The following is a 16,269-nucleotide window of genomic DNA, read 5'->3' on the forward strand; positions in this document are numbered from 1 at the left end:
ATGCCTGTGGTGAGGTTGCACTGGAATACATTTATTGGAAAAAAAAGATCATCAGGACAAGAACAGGAATGTTGCTGGGACCTATATCCTTCGCTGCATTCAGGATCTGCAGCCATTTCTAGATGTCATGTAGAGTGAATTTAAGGGGATTTTAGAACTCTCACTTGTGACGGTGATAACCTTAGGTGGAGCTCATGGATTATCTGATCAGCACTTGAAAATATTATAGTCTTGACTTTTGCATTTGCACGCTGCCTTCATAGCCATACAAAATGGAAATAGTCCAGACCGAGTCTATACCTGTCAGCCCACTATCAAGTACCTGTTTACATGAACCGTAACCAATCCCATTATATTCTCCTCACATTATCATCAACTCTCCTCAGCTTCTCCCACTCACCCATACTTGAGAGTCAAATTACAGTGGCCAATTAACCCACCAATCCGCACGTCTTTGAGATGTATTGATATTGGTTTACTATTGTCATGTGTACCAAGGTACAGTGAAAAAATTGTCTGGCATACCGATCGTACAGGTCAATTCATTACACAGTGCAGTTACATTGAGTTAGTACGGAGTGCATTGAAGTAGTACAGGTAAAAACAACAACAGTACAGAGTAATGTCACAGCTACAGAGGAAGTGCAGTGCAGGTAAACAATAAGGTTCAAGGTCACAACAAGGTAGAACATGTGGAAGGAAACCAGAGCATCTGGATGAAACCCATGCCATCACAGACGATGTGTAAGCTCCACGCAGACAGCATCGGGGATTGAACACGAATCACAAAAGCTGAGGCAACAGCTCTACAAGCTGAGCCACTGTGCTGCTCCTTAAGTTGAGAACATTTACCGAGTCTCCTCCATCTAACGATTATAAATTGTCTACTTGCACATATACCTGGAAGTTGTAGGATTGCAGATGGACTTCTGCCTATAGCACATAGCCTTGTACCATAGTAAAAGCTACATGCTATAAACAGAGTTGGCGCATCATTTTCAGATGCACCAGATGCTGATGCTGACCCACGCTTTCCCAAGGAAAAGAGGCTAGAAGTTTGATGGGTTTGCACTGCACTGATAATATATAATTATGTTTTGGAACTGTCATTGTGTTAACTATGAGTCATTGCAATAATCTTTAGAAATGACACCAGGATTTTCACTGTAGTTTGTTTTTGCATTTGGGACAATAAAATATGTAATATTAAAAACAGAGAAAGAGAGACGAATAGAGAACACGCAAACAGGAAGAGTGTAAGGCTATAATTTAATCTCCTGGCTCAACTGACATCCAGAAACCACTTGAGCTTCACTTCAATGGCTCACGATGCCATCCATTTCTCTGGAGTAAATTACAGCCTTGTTAACTATTCACTCACAGTAATCAAAAATTCTATGTTTAGCTTATTATCCTTCAGTTTATTCAGAGTGCTGTGACCAACGGGCAGCTGTGTTCGGTTTCTCAGCTCTTGTGTTAGAACAGTCTTGGACAGTAAACCAATAATCAGAGAAAGTTTACAATCTAAAAATCTCCACTCTACAACTTCTCACCCACAATCAGATCTACTGTGTTGTTTTTTTTCCTTCCAAAAAGTCAGTTGCAAAGCAATAAATTCAGCATCCTTCCCTCCACTTCATCCTCCCCCCAACAACCTGACCACCTTCCATATAGTAAGTTAATTCTGAGCAATTTATTGAATGGGCTTTTATGACATAATTGAGTGAAACAACTGGCAGGATTTATTGAACTTCGCAGTGGGAGGGCACATAACAACCTGCAACAGCTTAACCACTCCAAATAATAACTATCAATTAATTTGTGCATTTTAATGCAGCTCCCTTGTACAGCAATCACCACAATAGCTCCCTGAAATTACTTTATCGCCTTACATTGTTCAACCAAAAACAAAAGTGAAAAATGCAAGTGCACATAGCCCAAATAATGGTGTTATGTTATTTTTAATATCCCAAACAATATCTAAGAGTCCTAGAGTCACACAGCACAGAACGGGGCCCTTTGGCTTTAAAGTAATGGGTGGGAGGTTCAAGGGATATTTTACACCCAGAGAGTGGTTGGTGCATGGAATGCGCTGCCTGGGGTAGTGGTGGAGGCAGGTACACTGGTCAAGTTCAACAGATTGTTAGGTAAGCATATGGAGGAATTTAAAATAGGGGGATATGTGGGAGGAAGGGTTAGATAGTCTTAAGCGAGGTTTAAAGGTCGGCACAACATGATGGGCCGAAGGGCCTGTATTGTTCTATGGTTTCTACATCCATGCTGACCATCAAGTACTCATCTATAATTTCATCTTCCAGCACGTGGTCCATCGTCTTCAATCCCTTGGTGATTAAGTGATCCCCTAGCTATTACTTAAATATTGTGACAGTACCTGCCTCTACCATCCCCTCCAGCAGTGCACTCAGATTCTAACCACCCTCTGGGAGAAAAAAATTCTTCCCTAGATCACCCTTAAACCTCTTGCTCTGAACCTATGCCTCCGAATCTGCATTGAGAAAAACTTTTTTTTAAAATGATTCACCCTTTTGTATACCCCTGTGAGGTACCCCCTCAGCTCCAAGGAAAGCAAAATTATTCTGTCTGGTCTCGCTTCATAACTGAAACGCTCCATTCCTCATAATATTCTAGTGAATCTCCCCAGCACCCACTCCAGTGCAATCACATCCTTTCTACGGTGTGGCAACTAGAATACAGTGGTTCAGCCGTGGCCTCAACAAAGTTATAGCATGAACACTCTGCTTTTTTATTCTATGCATTGGCTAATGAAGACAAGCATCCCACATTCCTTCTTCACTTCCATCTTTCAAAATATTTCAGACAAAGTCAAATAATTTAAATCTTCAAAGGATTTTTAATAGCTAAAAGCCCACAGTTAGCTCTTCAAACCTGACTGCACAATAAATGAAAAGTATTAAATTTGATAGCTTACATTTTTAATACATTCACCGACATAAAGCTAAAGTGGTTTTGGGAGGTCAGTATTCAATGAGATCAAATTTATTGCTTTTTATGCTCAATCTTCCTGTTGGTATGCTTACATTTATTTCCCTTGCTTTAATGTAATATATTGTATTCCTTAAATGCAAATGATGCTCAGTTAACAACAACTGTGAAATTGCAGTGAAAATTTAATGTCATTACTGAAGATTATTGTCCATGACTCTCGGACAATTCAATAACAATTCTGAAGCAAATTAAGATTTCCAAATCTAATAAAAGGCCGTTACTTTGGAAACAGCTTGCCAAACAGCCAAAGACGTACGGGTGGTTAATATTATTTTAAAATGGGCGGCGTGGACTCGTTGGGCCGGAAGGGCCTGTTACCATGCTGTAAATAAAATTTAAAATTTAAATCACAATTATACTTGTACTCTTTAGTCTCTAAAAGTTGTTGAACTCAGCATGGTTTTCATTGGGTTTAGAACATAAAATGGTACAGCACAGGGAAAGGCTCTTCAGCCCACCATATCTGCACCAACCATGATGCCAATATACGTAACTAATCCCAGTTGCCTGTACATGGTCTGCATCCCTCTATCCACAGTCTGTTGAAATGCCTCTGAAACATTGCTATCGTATGTTCCTCCAACATATATTCAGCAAACTAGGTTTTAAACTGCCAGCGAGACAGACCTGTTCTTAGTAATTGAAGGTTATGACCTCTTCCGAATTGTGTGGAAGTTACTGCAGATTCTAGCGGCTGAAACATTCAGAGCAAGAACTGGGTCTTTGCAATCCAAAACCACATTCAAGCTTGACACAATAGAGGACAAAATCGACTGCTTGATCAGCATCTCACCCAACAACCTTAATATTCACTCCCTCCACCAATGGTGCACTGTAGCTGCTGTGTCAACTACTTTCAAGATGCACTCAGTTACTCACCAAGGCTACGCTGACAGAGCTCCCAAATGTGTGAAGTTTAACATAAAAATGTCACTAACTGCAAGTTCCCCTCAAAATAGTATCACGCCATTGTTTCTTCACCCACATGTGCTGAAAGCTTGAAGCTCCCTACCTATTACCATTGTGGGAGTACTTTCAACAGATGGACTGTTGTGGTCCAGGAAGGTAACACATAATTGCCTTCTCAATGGAAATTAAGGATGGGCAATAAATGCTGGTTTACCAAAGTGCATTTCCAGTAAATAATATAGAAAAAAGACGAGAGTTAAAAAAAATCATGAACTTTCCCTGCAATTTACTCCCTTTCTTTTTCTAAAGGCATCAACTCATGCTGAGACAGGGTTTCACAAGTACTAATTATCAGGCTTGTCAAGCTTAGCGGTAGATGGGCCAAATTATGACTTCACCCAGCATCTGCAATGAACTTTCCAGCAGCAATAACTGGATGGCAAGTTGAAATGTGACGATATGTCTGTCTTTATTCCCCTCTGTGGGTCAACTCTATCAGCCTTCCCACTAGTCCAGATGAGATAGGGACCAAACTTGGGGCCTTGCTTGGCATGGCATTAAACAAAGAAATGATCAAGAAAAAGAAAAATAAACTGCAGATACTGAAAATCTGAAATGATAATGAAAATGTTTGAAGTATTTTATTAGCATCTGTTAAGATTGAAGACAACCTAATGTTTTGGTTTCTGATAAAGTCAACATCTGGACATTGGCTCAATTCTTTCCTTTACAAATACAATAAACTGAATGCGTATTTCCAGTATTATGATTGTGTTTCATTTCTGACCTCAGACTAATGGGTATGACATTTAGGAACTTCACAAAAAAATTACATGGCGATTCAACTTGCGTTTCTTTTAATGACATCATTATTTGTACAAAAAACCTAATCCCTAATTTTGCCAAAACTATGGAATTTAATTCAGGCAAGTGCAAAGTGATGCATTTTCCAAAGCTAAACCAGGGCAGGACTTGCACAGTAAATGACAGGGCCCTGGGGAGTGTTATGGAACAGAGATACCAAGGGGTACAGATACATAGTTCCCTGAAAGAGACAACACAGGTAGACAGGATGGTGAAGAAGGCATTTGGCACACTTGCCTTCATCAGATAGACCACTGAGTTCGAACGCTGGGACGTCAGGTTACTACTGTAAAGGATGTTGGTGAAGCTGTACCTGGGACATTGTGTGCAGTTCTGGTCACTATAAGAAAGATGCGATTAAGCAAGAGAGGGTGCAGAAAGGATTCACGAGGATGTTGCTGGGACTGGAGGGCTTGAGTTTACAAGGAGAGACTGGATTGGCTGGTAGTATTTTCGCTGGTGCGAAGGAGGCTGAGGGATAAGCTTAGAGGGATGATCAAATCATGAGGGGCATGGATAACAAAGATGATCACAGTCTCTTCCCCACGGTAGCGGAGTCTAAAACTAGAGGCATAGGTTTAAGGTGAGAGGAGAAAAATTTAAAGGGGACCTGAGGAGCAAGTTTTTCCACACAGAGTGGGGTGGTATATGGAACGAGCTGCCCGAGGAAGTGATACGAGGTAGATACAATTACAATGTTTAAGAGACATTTGGATAGGTTCATAGACAGAAAAGGTTTAGAGGGATGTTAGGCCAAATGCTCAGGAGGGCATCAGGAGATCATGGACAAGATGGGGCCGAAGGGCCTGTTTTCCATGCTGTACAACTCTATGATGCTATATGACTGAATTTCAGGTTCATTACACAAGAGCAACATATTGGTTATAGCAGATGAAGAAGGCCATTTAGCTCTTTAAGTCCCTGCTGGTTCTTTATAGAATGATCCCATTAGTCCCATTCTCCCACCCTTTCTCCACAGCTCCACAAGTTATTTCCCTTCATGTCTGTCCAATTCCCTTCCAAAAGCCCATATTAGGCCTGTTTTCTTAACCCTTGCAAGCAACACATTCCAAATCACAACATTTTTCTTCAACTTTTCTTTGTAAATTTTGCCTGTCAGTTTGAGTCTGTGACCCTTTAATGGGAACAGCTTGACTGCAATTAACCTTTCTAGATTAGTCAGGATCTTATACACATCCAACAAATCTCCTCTGAGCCACCTTTGCTTCAAGAATAATCCCAACTTCTCCTGTCCAATCTCGCAGGCAAAATACCTTATCCTTGGAACCATTCTAATTCTTAACCATTCTTAAAAATCCTTCCTACTGTGCGTCCACCAGAGAATTTAACAGCACCCTCAATCTTGGAAAGGGCCAATACTAAGTACTCATTTTGTTCAGGAAGCCCTCTACCCCTATGCATAGATCACTTTCTTGGTCCCTAATCCTTCCTACCCTTCCTTTTATTATGCTTAATATTTCCCTGCTATGTAGTCCTTAGCCTATAAACATTTGGGCTAAATCTTTGATTCCACTTTATCCTGGCCCGATCTTCTTTCATCCCATTCAACCAAGTTCCTTTGATTAGGAAGTTTTACTTAAGTTGCTCCATGCACTTCCCCATTACCAATATAAACATGATGATACATGACCACTGTTGCCCAAGTGTTCTCCCACAACCCCTTGGCCCACCTCATTACCCAGAAGTCGATCCAGCAATGCTTCTTTCCATTTGGGCTATAGCAAACTCATCAAGGAAGTTTTCTTGAATCATGTGTACATGGATGTATCCATATAATCTATAATTATGAATTAAAAGTAGTTTAAAAAAATGGACAATCCAGGTGAACAGCATTTGGGGATTAAAGATGATGATGCGACATTGTGTCCCCAATTCTGATTATAAGATATCTTATTAGTCACATGTACATTGAAATACACAGTGAAATGCATCTTTTACGTAGAGTGTTCTGAGGGCAGCCCGCAAGTGTCCCCACGCTTCCAGTGCCAACATAGCATGCCCACAACTTCCCAACCTGTACGTCTTTGGAATGCAGGAGGAAACCAGAGCACCTGGAGGAAACCCACGCAGACACGAGGAGAACGTACAAGCTCCTTACAGACAGTGGCCGGAGTTGAACCCGGGTCGCTGGCGCTGTAATAGCATTGCGCTAACTGCTACACTACCGTGCATTGGATTGCAAGACCATGTATAGGTGTAGGGCAAAGTCAAAGATCAGGCTTAGATAAATAACCTCTATTTTTCCCCAACTAGGCATACAGGTGAGAAAAAGGACTAATGTATTAGGTGGAACTGCCAATACCTGTGGAGCTGTAACTCCCTGAGACAGCTCTTCCAAAACAGTGGAGAAAGGTGATAAAATTAAGTTAGAGTCATTGAACGATACAGCACAGAAACAGGCCCTTTGGTCCACTGAGTCCATACTGATCATCAACCACTCATTTACACCAATCCTAGATTAACTCATTTTTTCTTCTCCCCACATTCTCATTTACTCTCCCCAGATTCTATACTCACCTCACCTACACACCAAGGGCAATTTACAGTGGCCAAATAACTACCAACCTGCACATCTTTGGAATGTGGGAGGAAGCCAGAGGAAACCCACGCAGTCACAGAGAGAACGTGCAAACTTCACAATAACAGCACCCAAGGTCAGGATTGAACCCTGGTCACTGAAAATGTAAGACAGCAGCTCTACTTGCTGTACTATTTTAAAATGAATTATAAAGCTATAATTGACTCTCGAAGACAACATTTTTGCCTGCAATCTGAGGCATCAGAATGGTCAAGTAGAAGAAACATATGGTAAAGGACAATGATTCCCACTCAAATCCTATGAGGTATATGCCATTTACTGCACGTCATTAGAGCTAAACATCTCACCTCCTACATTCAGCCCATAAGGGAAAAAGATACTTTGCTCTACTTCTTAAAAAAATAAATTTGCCTTATTTTAACTGTTAAGTCTTCTAGTTACATTGTATGTTTTAGCATGAAAAAATATTAATAAATTATTTCCATCTTAGCATTACTAAAACACATGGAACTTTTAGTTGAAGTTTAATTAAATTTTAGGAACCAGTGAACAAAAAAGTCTTCTTTGTGACAAGGGAAAAAAAAGTGCCTCAGTGCAGTGCTGGAATGGCATTCTTCTGCCAAACGAAATGCTACATCAACAAAGTAATTACCTTATGTCAGATCCTAGCATTTCTACAGAGATACTGCACAACTGCATGCAAATACTGAAAACTGTGTTTAAACAAAAGAGATGGCTGACTGCCTGTCAGATGCTGACCCAGCACCACTACTTTCCTCTTGAAAAACCTCAATATTTATGTGCCATCTGTGGGCCATGATAGATCTTCACAAGCAGGCTCTCATTTCACCCCCAGCTACAAAAACAACACCAATATGCAATGCGTTTTAGAGCTCATCCTGTCAAAATACAAAATAAGGTAAAAACACAAGAAGTCCCGATATAAATGTTGCAAAACAATCTAATTGGCCCATTCTGTTTGCAACAGAATTTATCCAAGTGAGCACATTTATCTACCCCATCCCCATATCCCTTAAACCCTTGGTCCACTATAATCTCAAAGATAAAACAATCTAATTGGCCCATTCTGTTTGCAACAGAATTTATCCAAGTGAGCACATTTATCTACCCCATCCCCATATCCCTTAAACCCTTGGTCCAATATAATCTCAAAGATTAATATAGAGGCTGACACTGAGCAGTCAAGATCAAGACATGAATGGAGACACAAGAGAATACAGATTCTGTAATCTGGAGTGAAAAAAAAACAAAATGCTGGAGGAACTCAGCAGGTCAAGAAATATCTGTAGATGTTTTGGGTCATGACTCCACATTAGGACTGTGTTGAATGGCAGTCCTGAGGTTTTATACAGATTCATCATGACTTCATGGCTTTTTTTTAGTCCCAGCCCATCAAGGATACTATCAACTGCGAAAAGCAAAACAACTGCAGATGCTGGAAATCAAAAATAAAAACAGAAAATACTGAAATAGCAGAGCAGGCTGCATCTGTGGGAAAAGAAACAGGTTAAAGACCTTTCATCAGAACAGGCCTGGCCCGCTGAGCATTTCCAGCATTTTCTGTTTTTACTGCCAAAAGTGCAACCTGTCATAGAAATACAGTAAATAGATATTGGCAATTTGGCCTTTCGAACCTGTTCTGCCATTCAATATGATCATGGTTGATTGTCTCTTTCAATATCACATTCTTGCTCTCTCCCCATACCCCTTGCTGCCTTTTGCACCTAGAAATGTGTCTGCAGTAAAACTCTGCTACAGTCTGTTCCTGGATAACGAACAGATTCCATTTTCACAGATGCCCTTAAATCGATTCTGTCCATAAGTCAGAAAATACACAGAAATATCTTGATCTGGGAGCCATACCTCCACAGTATTGTAATGAATGGCATCAAGAGCACATAAGACTGATAAGAAAGAACAACTACTAAAAGTGGAGCGAGATAGAGTAAGCTTGTTCTGCTGTTCGTGGGAACAAATGCATGTACGTATGTCGGATTTTTGAATTTAATAATATTACGGGAGCTCATTTGCACAGTGGGGGTATCTGATTGTTTGGAAATCCTACCAGTCCTGCATCTTGCTCACCTGGTTTTGTTTTCCATGCTCCCTTTAAACTCAATGGATTCACTGAAATAAATATACCGACACGAAACATCTAAAAATAAGTGAATTAAGTGTTAATAGGAATGATTTCCAACTGTCTGGAAAATTTGAAGGTCCGCCATCACTGGAGTATGTCAGATTACCAGAGTTTTTACTGTACCTCTTAAATATATTCAGCAACTTATTCAGGACAGTAAAGGAAATACATTCAGGACACTAAAGACACCTATGTTAGACTATTGTTATTTGACTACAGCTCTGCCTTCAATACAATAATCCCAAGCAAACTCATCACCAAACTCCGAGACGTGTGACTCAACACCTCCCTCTGCAACTGGATCCTTGACTTTCTGACCAACAGACTGCAATCAGTGACGATAGACAGCAATGCCCCCAGCATGATCATTCTCATCACTGTTGCCCCACAAGGCTGTGTCCTCAACCCTCTACTCTACTCCCTATATACTCATGACTGTGTGGACAGATTCTGCTCTAACTCCATCTACAAGTTTGCAGATGACACCACCGTAGTAGGCCGTATCTCAAATGATGAGTCGGAGTACAGGAAGGAGATAGAGAGCTTAGTGACATGGTGTCATGACAACAACGTTTCCAGCAAAACAAAAGAGCTGGTCATTGATTTCAGGAAAGTGGGTGGTGTACATGCACCTGTCTACATCAATAGTGCTGAGGTCGAGAGGGTTGAGAGCTTCAAGTTCCTAGGAGTGAACACCACCAGTAGCCTGTCCTGGTCCAACCACGTAGACGCCACGGGCAAGGAAGCTCACCAGCGCCTCTGCTTCCTCAGGAGGCTAAAGAAATTTGGCGTGTCCCATTTGACACTCACCAATTTTTATCGATGCACCATAGAAAGCATCCTATTTGGATGCATCACGGCTTGGTATGGCAACTGCTCTGCCCAGGACTGCAAGAAACTGCAGAGAGTTGTGGACACAGCCCTGCGCATCACGGAAACCAGTGTCTATACCTCTCGCTGCCTTAGTGAAGCAGCTAACATAATCAAAGACCCCACCCACCCGGGTCATTCTCTCTTCTCTCCTCTCCCATCAGGCAGAAGATACAGGAGCCTGACGGCACATACCACCAGGCTTAAGGACAGCTTCTATCCCACTGTGATAAAACAAATGAACGGTTCCCTTATACGATGAGATGGACTCTTGACCTCACAATCTACCTCGTTTGACCTTGCACCTTATTGTCTACCTGCACTGCACTTTCTCTGTAGCTGTGACATTTACTCTCTATTCTGTTATTGTTTTTACCCAGTACCCTCAATGCTCTCTGTACTACCTCAATGCACTGTGTAATAAATTGACCTGTACGAACGGTATGCATGCCAAGTTTTTGACTGCACCTCGGTACAAGTGACAATAATAAACCAATACCAATTTGACCTTCAGCACCTTTTGTGGTAGATAATACCACAGGTTCACCACTTTCTAAGGGAAAAATTCCTTTTCATCTCTGTCCCAAACGTCTTACTGTGGATCCTCGCACTGTAACCCCTTGTTCGACGTCCTCCCCTTGTCTAGCCTTGTCAAAACTTTGTTCATTTCAAAATAAACTATCCAGCTTCTAAACTCTAGTGAATACAGGCGTAGTCAACGAAACCTCTCACATGGTGGTTCTACCATATTAGAAAATCAGTCTGGTGAACTTTCACTACAGTCCCTCTTCAACAAGTATATACTTTCTTGGGTAAGGAGACCAGAACTGCAGGCAAAACTTCAGATGTGATCTCACCAAGGCCCCATATAATAGTTGCAAGACATCCTTGCACTTGTATTCAAAACCTCTTCCATGAGGGCCAACATACCAATTGCCTTCAATGCTTGCTGCACCTGCAAGTTTGCCTGTTGTGACTGCTGTACAAGGACATCGAGGTCCCCTTTTACATCAACATTTCCCAATCTCTCACTATTTAAATAACACTCTGCTAGGTAAAGCAGAAAGGCAAAATGAACAACATCATGCTCAACCACATTATACTGCATACTCCACAATAAAATGTTCTAAATCTGGGCTCCTAATACCACTGAGCCCATGACAATCAGAGAGTAGCCAGTAATTTTTAAAAAAGACTAATTATACCACCTCGCTTTTTTTTTAATCTCTAGTTGCTGCTCACAGTACTTTTCCCCTTGGTGTTGCCCAGTATTCAGCACCTCAAACCATCTTGTTTTCAACTTAATCATGGAAAGCCTTGGAGACTCTTGGAGTCACTTGGCAAAAACACTAAACGTGAAACATACTGAGAGTTTAGTTAAACCCTTTGAACTGCTTTGGAGACAGAGCCAAGCTGGAAACTGATCCATGAAATCAGAAAATAACAAAGGGAGGTGGAACTTCTTTTGTCATGCAAGCTAAAGTGAAACTGAATCAGAAAAGAAAATGGTGAACAGCAAATCTCAGGGATTAGTGTCAAAATTTCTGCTGTATACACATTATGAATCTGAAATAAGGAATGACAGAAAACTGATGTAAAATTAAGAAAAAAAAGGACAAAGGGATGGCAAGAATAATAGGACAGCAAAGAAATAAATCCAGAAGGATCTCAGTAGAGCAGAAAATTGGAATAATGAGTGACAGACTTTGTTTCATTAAATAAATGCAAGTTGATGAGACTAGAAAAAAGGAAAGAGCAACAGGAACAAACAACAGTTGATAGCTGCAAAAAGCATCTGGGATACTGATAGCAGAACATAAGATAAGAACAGGCTGCCTTGGAAGACAGTGAAGGTGAATAGTGCCAGCAAAACTCACCAAGGAATGCATAAAAAATGCAAACTGAAATATCAAAATCTGCTCCACAGCACAAAACAATTATAGAATCGTACAGCACTGAAATGGGCCTTTCAGCCCACCTCGCCCATGCCGACTGTGATGCCCACCTACACTAATCCCATTTGCCCCACATCTCTCTACTCCTTTCCTGTCCAAGTATTTGTCCAAATGCCTCTTAAACACTGCAGTTGTATTTGCCTCTACTATATCCTCTGGCAGCTCATTCCAGATATTCACCACCCTCTGTGTGAAAAACCTACCCCTCAGATCTCCTTTATTTTTTTCCTCTCTCACCTTAAACCTCTGCCCTTTAGTTCTAGTCTCCCTTGCTCTGGGAAAAAGATTCTATCTATCCTGTCTCTGGCTATCATAATTTTGTAAACCTCTGCAAGGTCACACCACACCCTCCTATATTCCAGTGAGAATAACCCAATTTATCCAATCTCTCCATCTCTCCTTATAATTACAGCCCTCCATTCCAGGCCACATCCTGGTGAATCTCTTCTGCACTCTTTCTAATGCTCTTATAGCCCTCCTGTCATGTGGCAACCAGAACTGTACATAATATTCTAAGTGCTGCCTGAACAATGTTTTGTACAACCTAACCAATGCTGTGTTATACATTGATCCCTATTTGTGCCAGGGAACAACTGTACTGAGATGAGAAGTGATTTTCGGTTAAATATTTATATTTTTCTAGTTTTCTACGGAGGGGTGCTGCATTCGCTGAAAACCTTTCGTATTACGATTTTCCGTAACGTGTCAAGAGAGTTGAAAAAAAAATTGACATATAAATGCCATGAGAGTGAATTTTTATTCAGCATCTCAGATTTTTTGATATTGATTTGTGAATTCATTAAAAGGGTGATTTTCCACTACGTGAATTGCACCATTGCAGAGGTCACTTGTACATATAAACACATCCATCCTTCCTACAGTATGCGTCTTGGGTTTAGTTCACCCTTCCCAACAAATAATTCTCCTTCCTTTCTCTACACTTAAACCTACCTCAGCAATGATGACAATTCAGGTTACACTGTTAATTTGTACCACTATTAAATGGGTACAGCTTCCTTTCTACCTGTGGAATGGTGGTGTGTTCATCCTGGGAGGCGGCTAATGGTACTACTGGCATGGAAAGTGCAATCAATTCATTCATTGTCAGCTTCAGAAGACCCAAGTTGGAGCACCTAGGCTCAGAAGACACCAAGGCCTACAAAGAAGAAATATAAAACATTACAATCTTAAGTACACATCCATCTTTCTGTAATATTTGTCTTGTGTTTGGTTCATCCTCCCCCACAAACAGTTCTCCTTCCTCCTTCTGCACTTAAAATGACCAGCCTTGCTTAATTTAGAAAAAAAATCTATATGCTCCTTTGTGTTTACCAAACCAAAATGGTATTTGATGAAACAAAGCTATGAATATTTAATTGTTCTCTTTTCAAAGATGCTGCCTGACCTGCTGAGTGTTTCCAGTATTTTGTGTTTTTATTTCGGATTTCTAGCATCTACTTTTTGTTTTATTTTTATAAACATTTAATCACCAGATCATAGAGTCACAGTCATACAACATTCAGCCTACCATGTCCAGACCAACCAATGGGCACCCATCCATATTAATCCCATCTCCCAGCACCTGGCCAGTAGCTTTCCATGTCTCGGGAATTCAGGTGCTCATCTCGGCACTTAAATGTTGTCATCAACTCTTTTCCACCACTCTTTCAGGCAGTACATTCCAGGTACTCACCACTCTCTGGGTGAAAAAGGTCCCCCCTCAAACTCACTCTAAATATACCCCTTACCCTAAATCTACGTCCTCTAGTTTTACTCACCTCAAATGGTGAAGTTTCCTGCAGTCTCCCCTATCTAAATCCCTCATTATTTTATATACCTCAATCATGCCCACTCTTAGTCTCCTCTGCTCCAGCGAGGTTAAGAGACTCTCCAGTCTGTCTCCGCAGCCAAAATACTCCAACCCAGGCAACATCCTGGTGAATCTCTTCTGCACCCTCTCTAGCAGCATCACCCTTCCTATGGTGTGGCATCCAGAACTGCATGCAGTACTCCAGCTGAGACCTAACCAAAGTTTTATAAAGTTGGAGCATCACCTCCCTGCATTTGTCTTCAATGCCCCGATTAATGAAGGCCAGTGTCCCAACTGCCTTCTTAACCACATTACCTACCTGCACTGCCACCATTAAGGATCTTTGGACTTGTACACCAAGATCCCTCTGCTCCTCAATATTCCCTAGGACCCTACCATTCATGGTGTATGTCTTAGCCTCATTAGTACTCCCAAAGTAAATCACCTCATATTTAATGGATTAAACTCTGGCATTTCTCAGCTCATTTCACCAACATATCAATATCACTCTGTAGCCCAGGACTACTCTCCACACTATCAACTATTCCACCAATCTTAGTGTCAACTGCAAACTTACTGATCATGCCTCCTATATCCACATCCAAATCATTCATGTTTATTACAAACAATAAGGGTCCCAGCACTGCTCCCTATGGCACACCACTTGTCATGGATCTAATCACAAAAACAACCCTCTACTATAACACTCTGTCTTTTATTGCCTAGCCAATTTTGGATTCAATTTACCAACTTTCCCTGGATCCCATGGGACCTAACCTTTTGGACTAGTCTCCTATGTGGAACCTCCCCAAAAGGCCTTTTTGAAGTCTTTATAAACCACATGTACTGCACTGCCCTCATCAATATACTTTGTTACCTCTTCAAAAGGTTCAAGCAGATTGGTCAGACAGGTTGAGCCCTTGACAGAGCCATGTAGATGTTTGAACCCATCATGTTTGAAACCAGCCTCTGTGTAGACACCCCCCCCCCCCCCCCATCCCTTACCTGAATGTAAAATGGGATTCCAGCACTGCGTCTGGTGGCACACAGCTTGGACACTGGGGCACTGGACTTAATTTCCTGTAGAACTTCTTCAAGCCACTGCAGAGTTAACTTCTGCAGATCTCCATTATTGCATCTAGAAATAGGACAAAGCATAATAGCATTTCTGTGCTTACTTCTGGCTGTTAATATTCTCAGTCTGCATTTTCCATCCCCAAAGGGTCATCCTTAAGTCCTTGTTGTCATCTTCATTCAATGCAGAAGGGGGCTAGAGTATAAATGGGACTATAACATGAGGTTTATTCTGCATGTTTAATAGTTCTGGATGCTTGCAAACAAGCACAACTAACATGATGGTATCGCTGTTCCTGCTCAATACAAGTCACCTCTTCCCATTATATCAGTGGCATTCATTCAGTCTTTCAGTCCTTCTAACACCTCAAACAGCATTCAAGGCTTCCACATGAGAGCATCAAAATTTGAGAACAATTGTACCTCAAGACAAACTAGAGATGTACTTGGGGAGATTATTAGCAGATCACTTATAACACTAAACCAATCTTTTCTCAAAGCTGTACATTTCCGTAGTTCTCTTTTGTTAACTTTGAACTGCCAGAGCTAGAACTTACTGAGAATCAACTATAAAGTTTTATAATTATAAATTGCACTGTGCTGCTGCTGCAAAAACCTAATTTTCATGGCATTTACATCCCTGGGTACATTGTCTATGGTGATAAACTTGAACTTGAAACTTGAACTTTAACTATAACTGCTAAACAAAAAACAACTGACACTGCCTTCTGCAGTTCGGATCTGAAAAGCCCTTTTGCATCATTTTAAGATGCTCTACCATAAATTAGCAAAATTATTTTGATGATTTTGCCCCTTCCTTACTATCCCCATGATTGAAGAGCAAGTTGTCTATTCTCCTACAAAGCCAGACTTCACTGTGACTTAAACACTTACTGCATTATCTCCAAGGTAACTACAGTTGCATTTCTTGCTGACAAATAAATGCAAGACAATCATAAATGATATCGTAAAAATCATTCAAGGGGACTTTTACAGATAGACATTCATCTCTTGCCACTCTACTGGAATAGAAATACTA

The 16,269-nt window shown here is 40.9% G+C and overlaps 1 protein-coding gene across 1 annotated transcript in view; it reads right to left on the reverse strand.

The window, feature by feature from the left end:
• Positions 1-16,269, reverse strand: part of thada (THADA armadillo repeat containing) — a 299,794-nt gene that overhangs the window by 216,001 nt on the left and 67,524 nt on the right. Inside the window, 2 exon segments of the mRNA XM_052011253.1 lie at positions 13,371-13,502; positions 15,162-15,294. Of these exon segments, the coding sequence (XP_051867213.1) occupies positions 13,371-13,502; positions 15,162-15,294 (265 nt within the window).

The sequence above is a fragment of the Pristis pectinata genome, chromosome 3 (genome assembly GCF_009764475.1).
Source record: "Pristis pectinata isolate sPriPec2 chromosome 3, sPriPec2.1.pri, whole genome shotgun sequence".
In the NCBI taxonomy this organism is placed as follows: Eukaryota; Metazoa; Chordata; class Chondrichthyes; order Rhinopristiformes; family Pristidae; genus Pristis; species Pristis pectinata.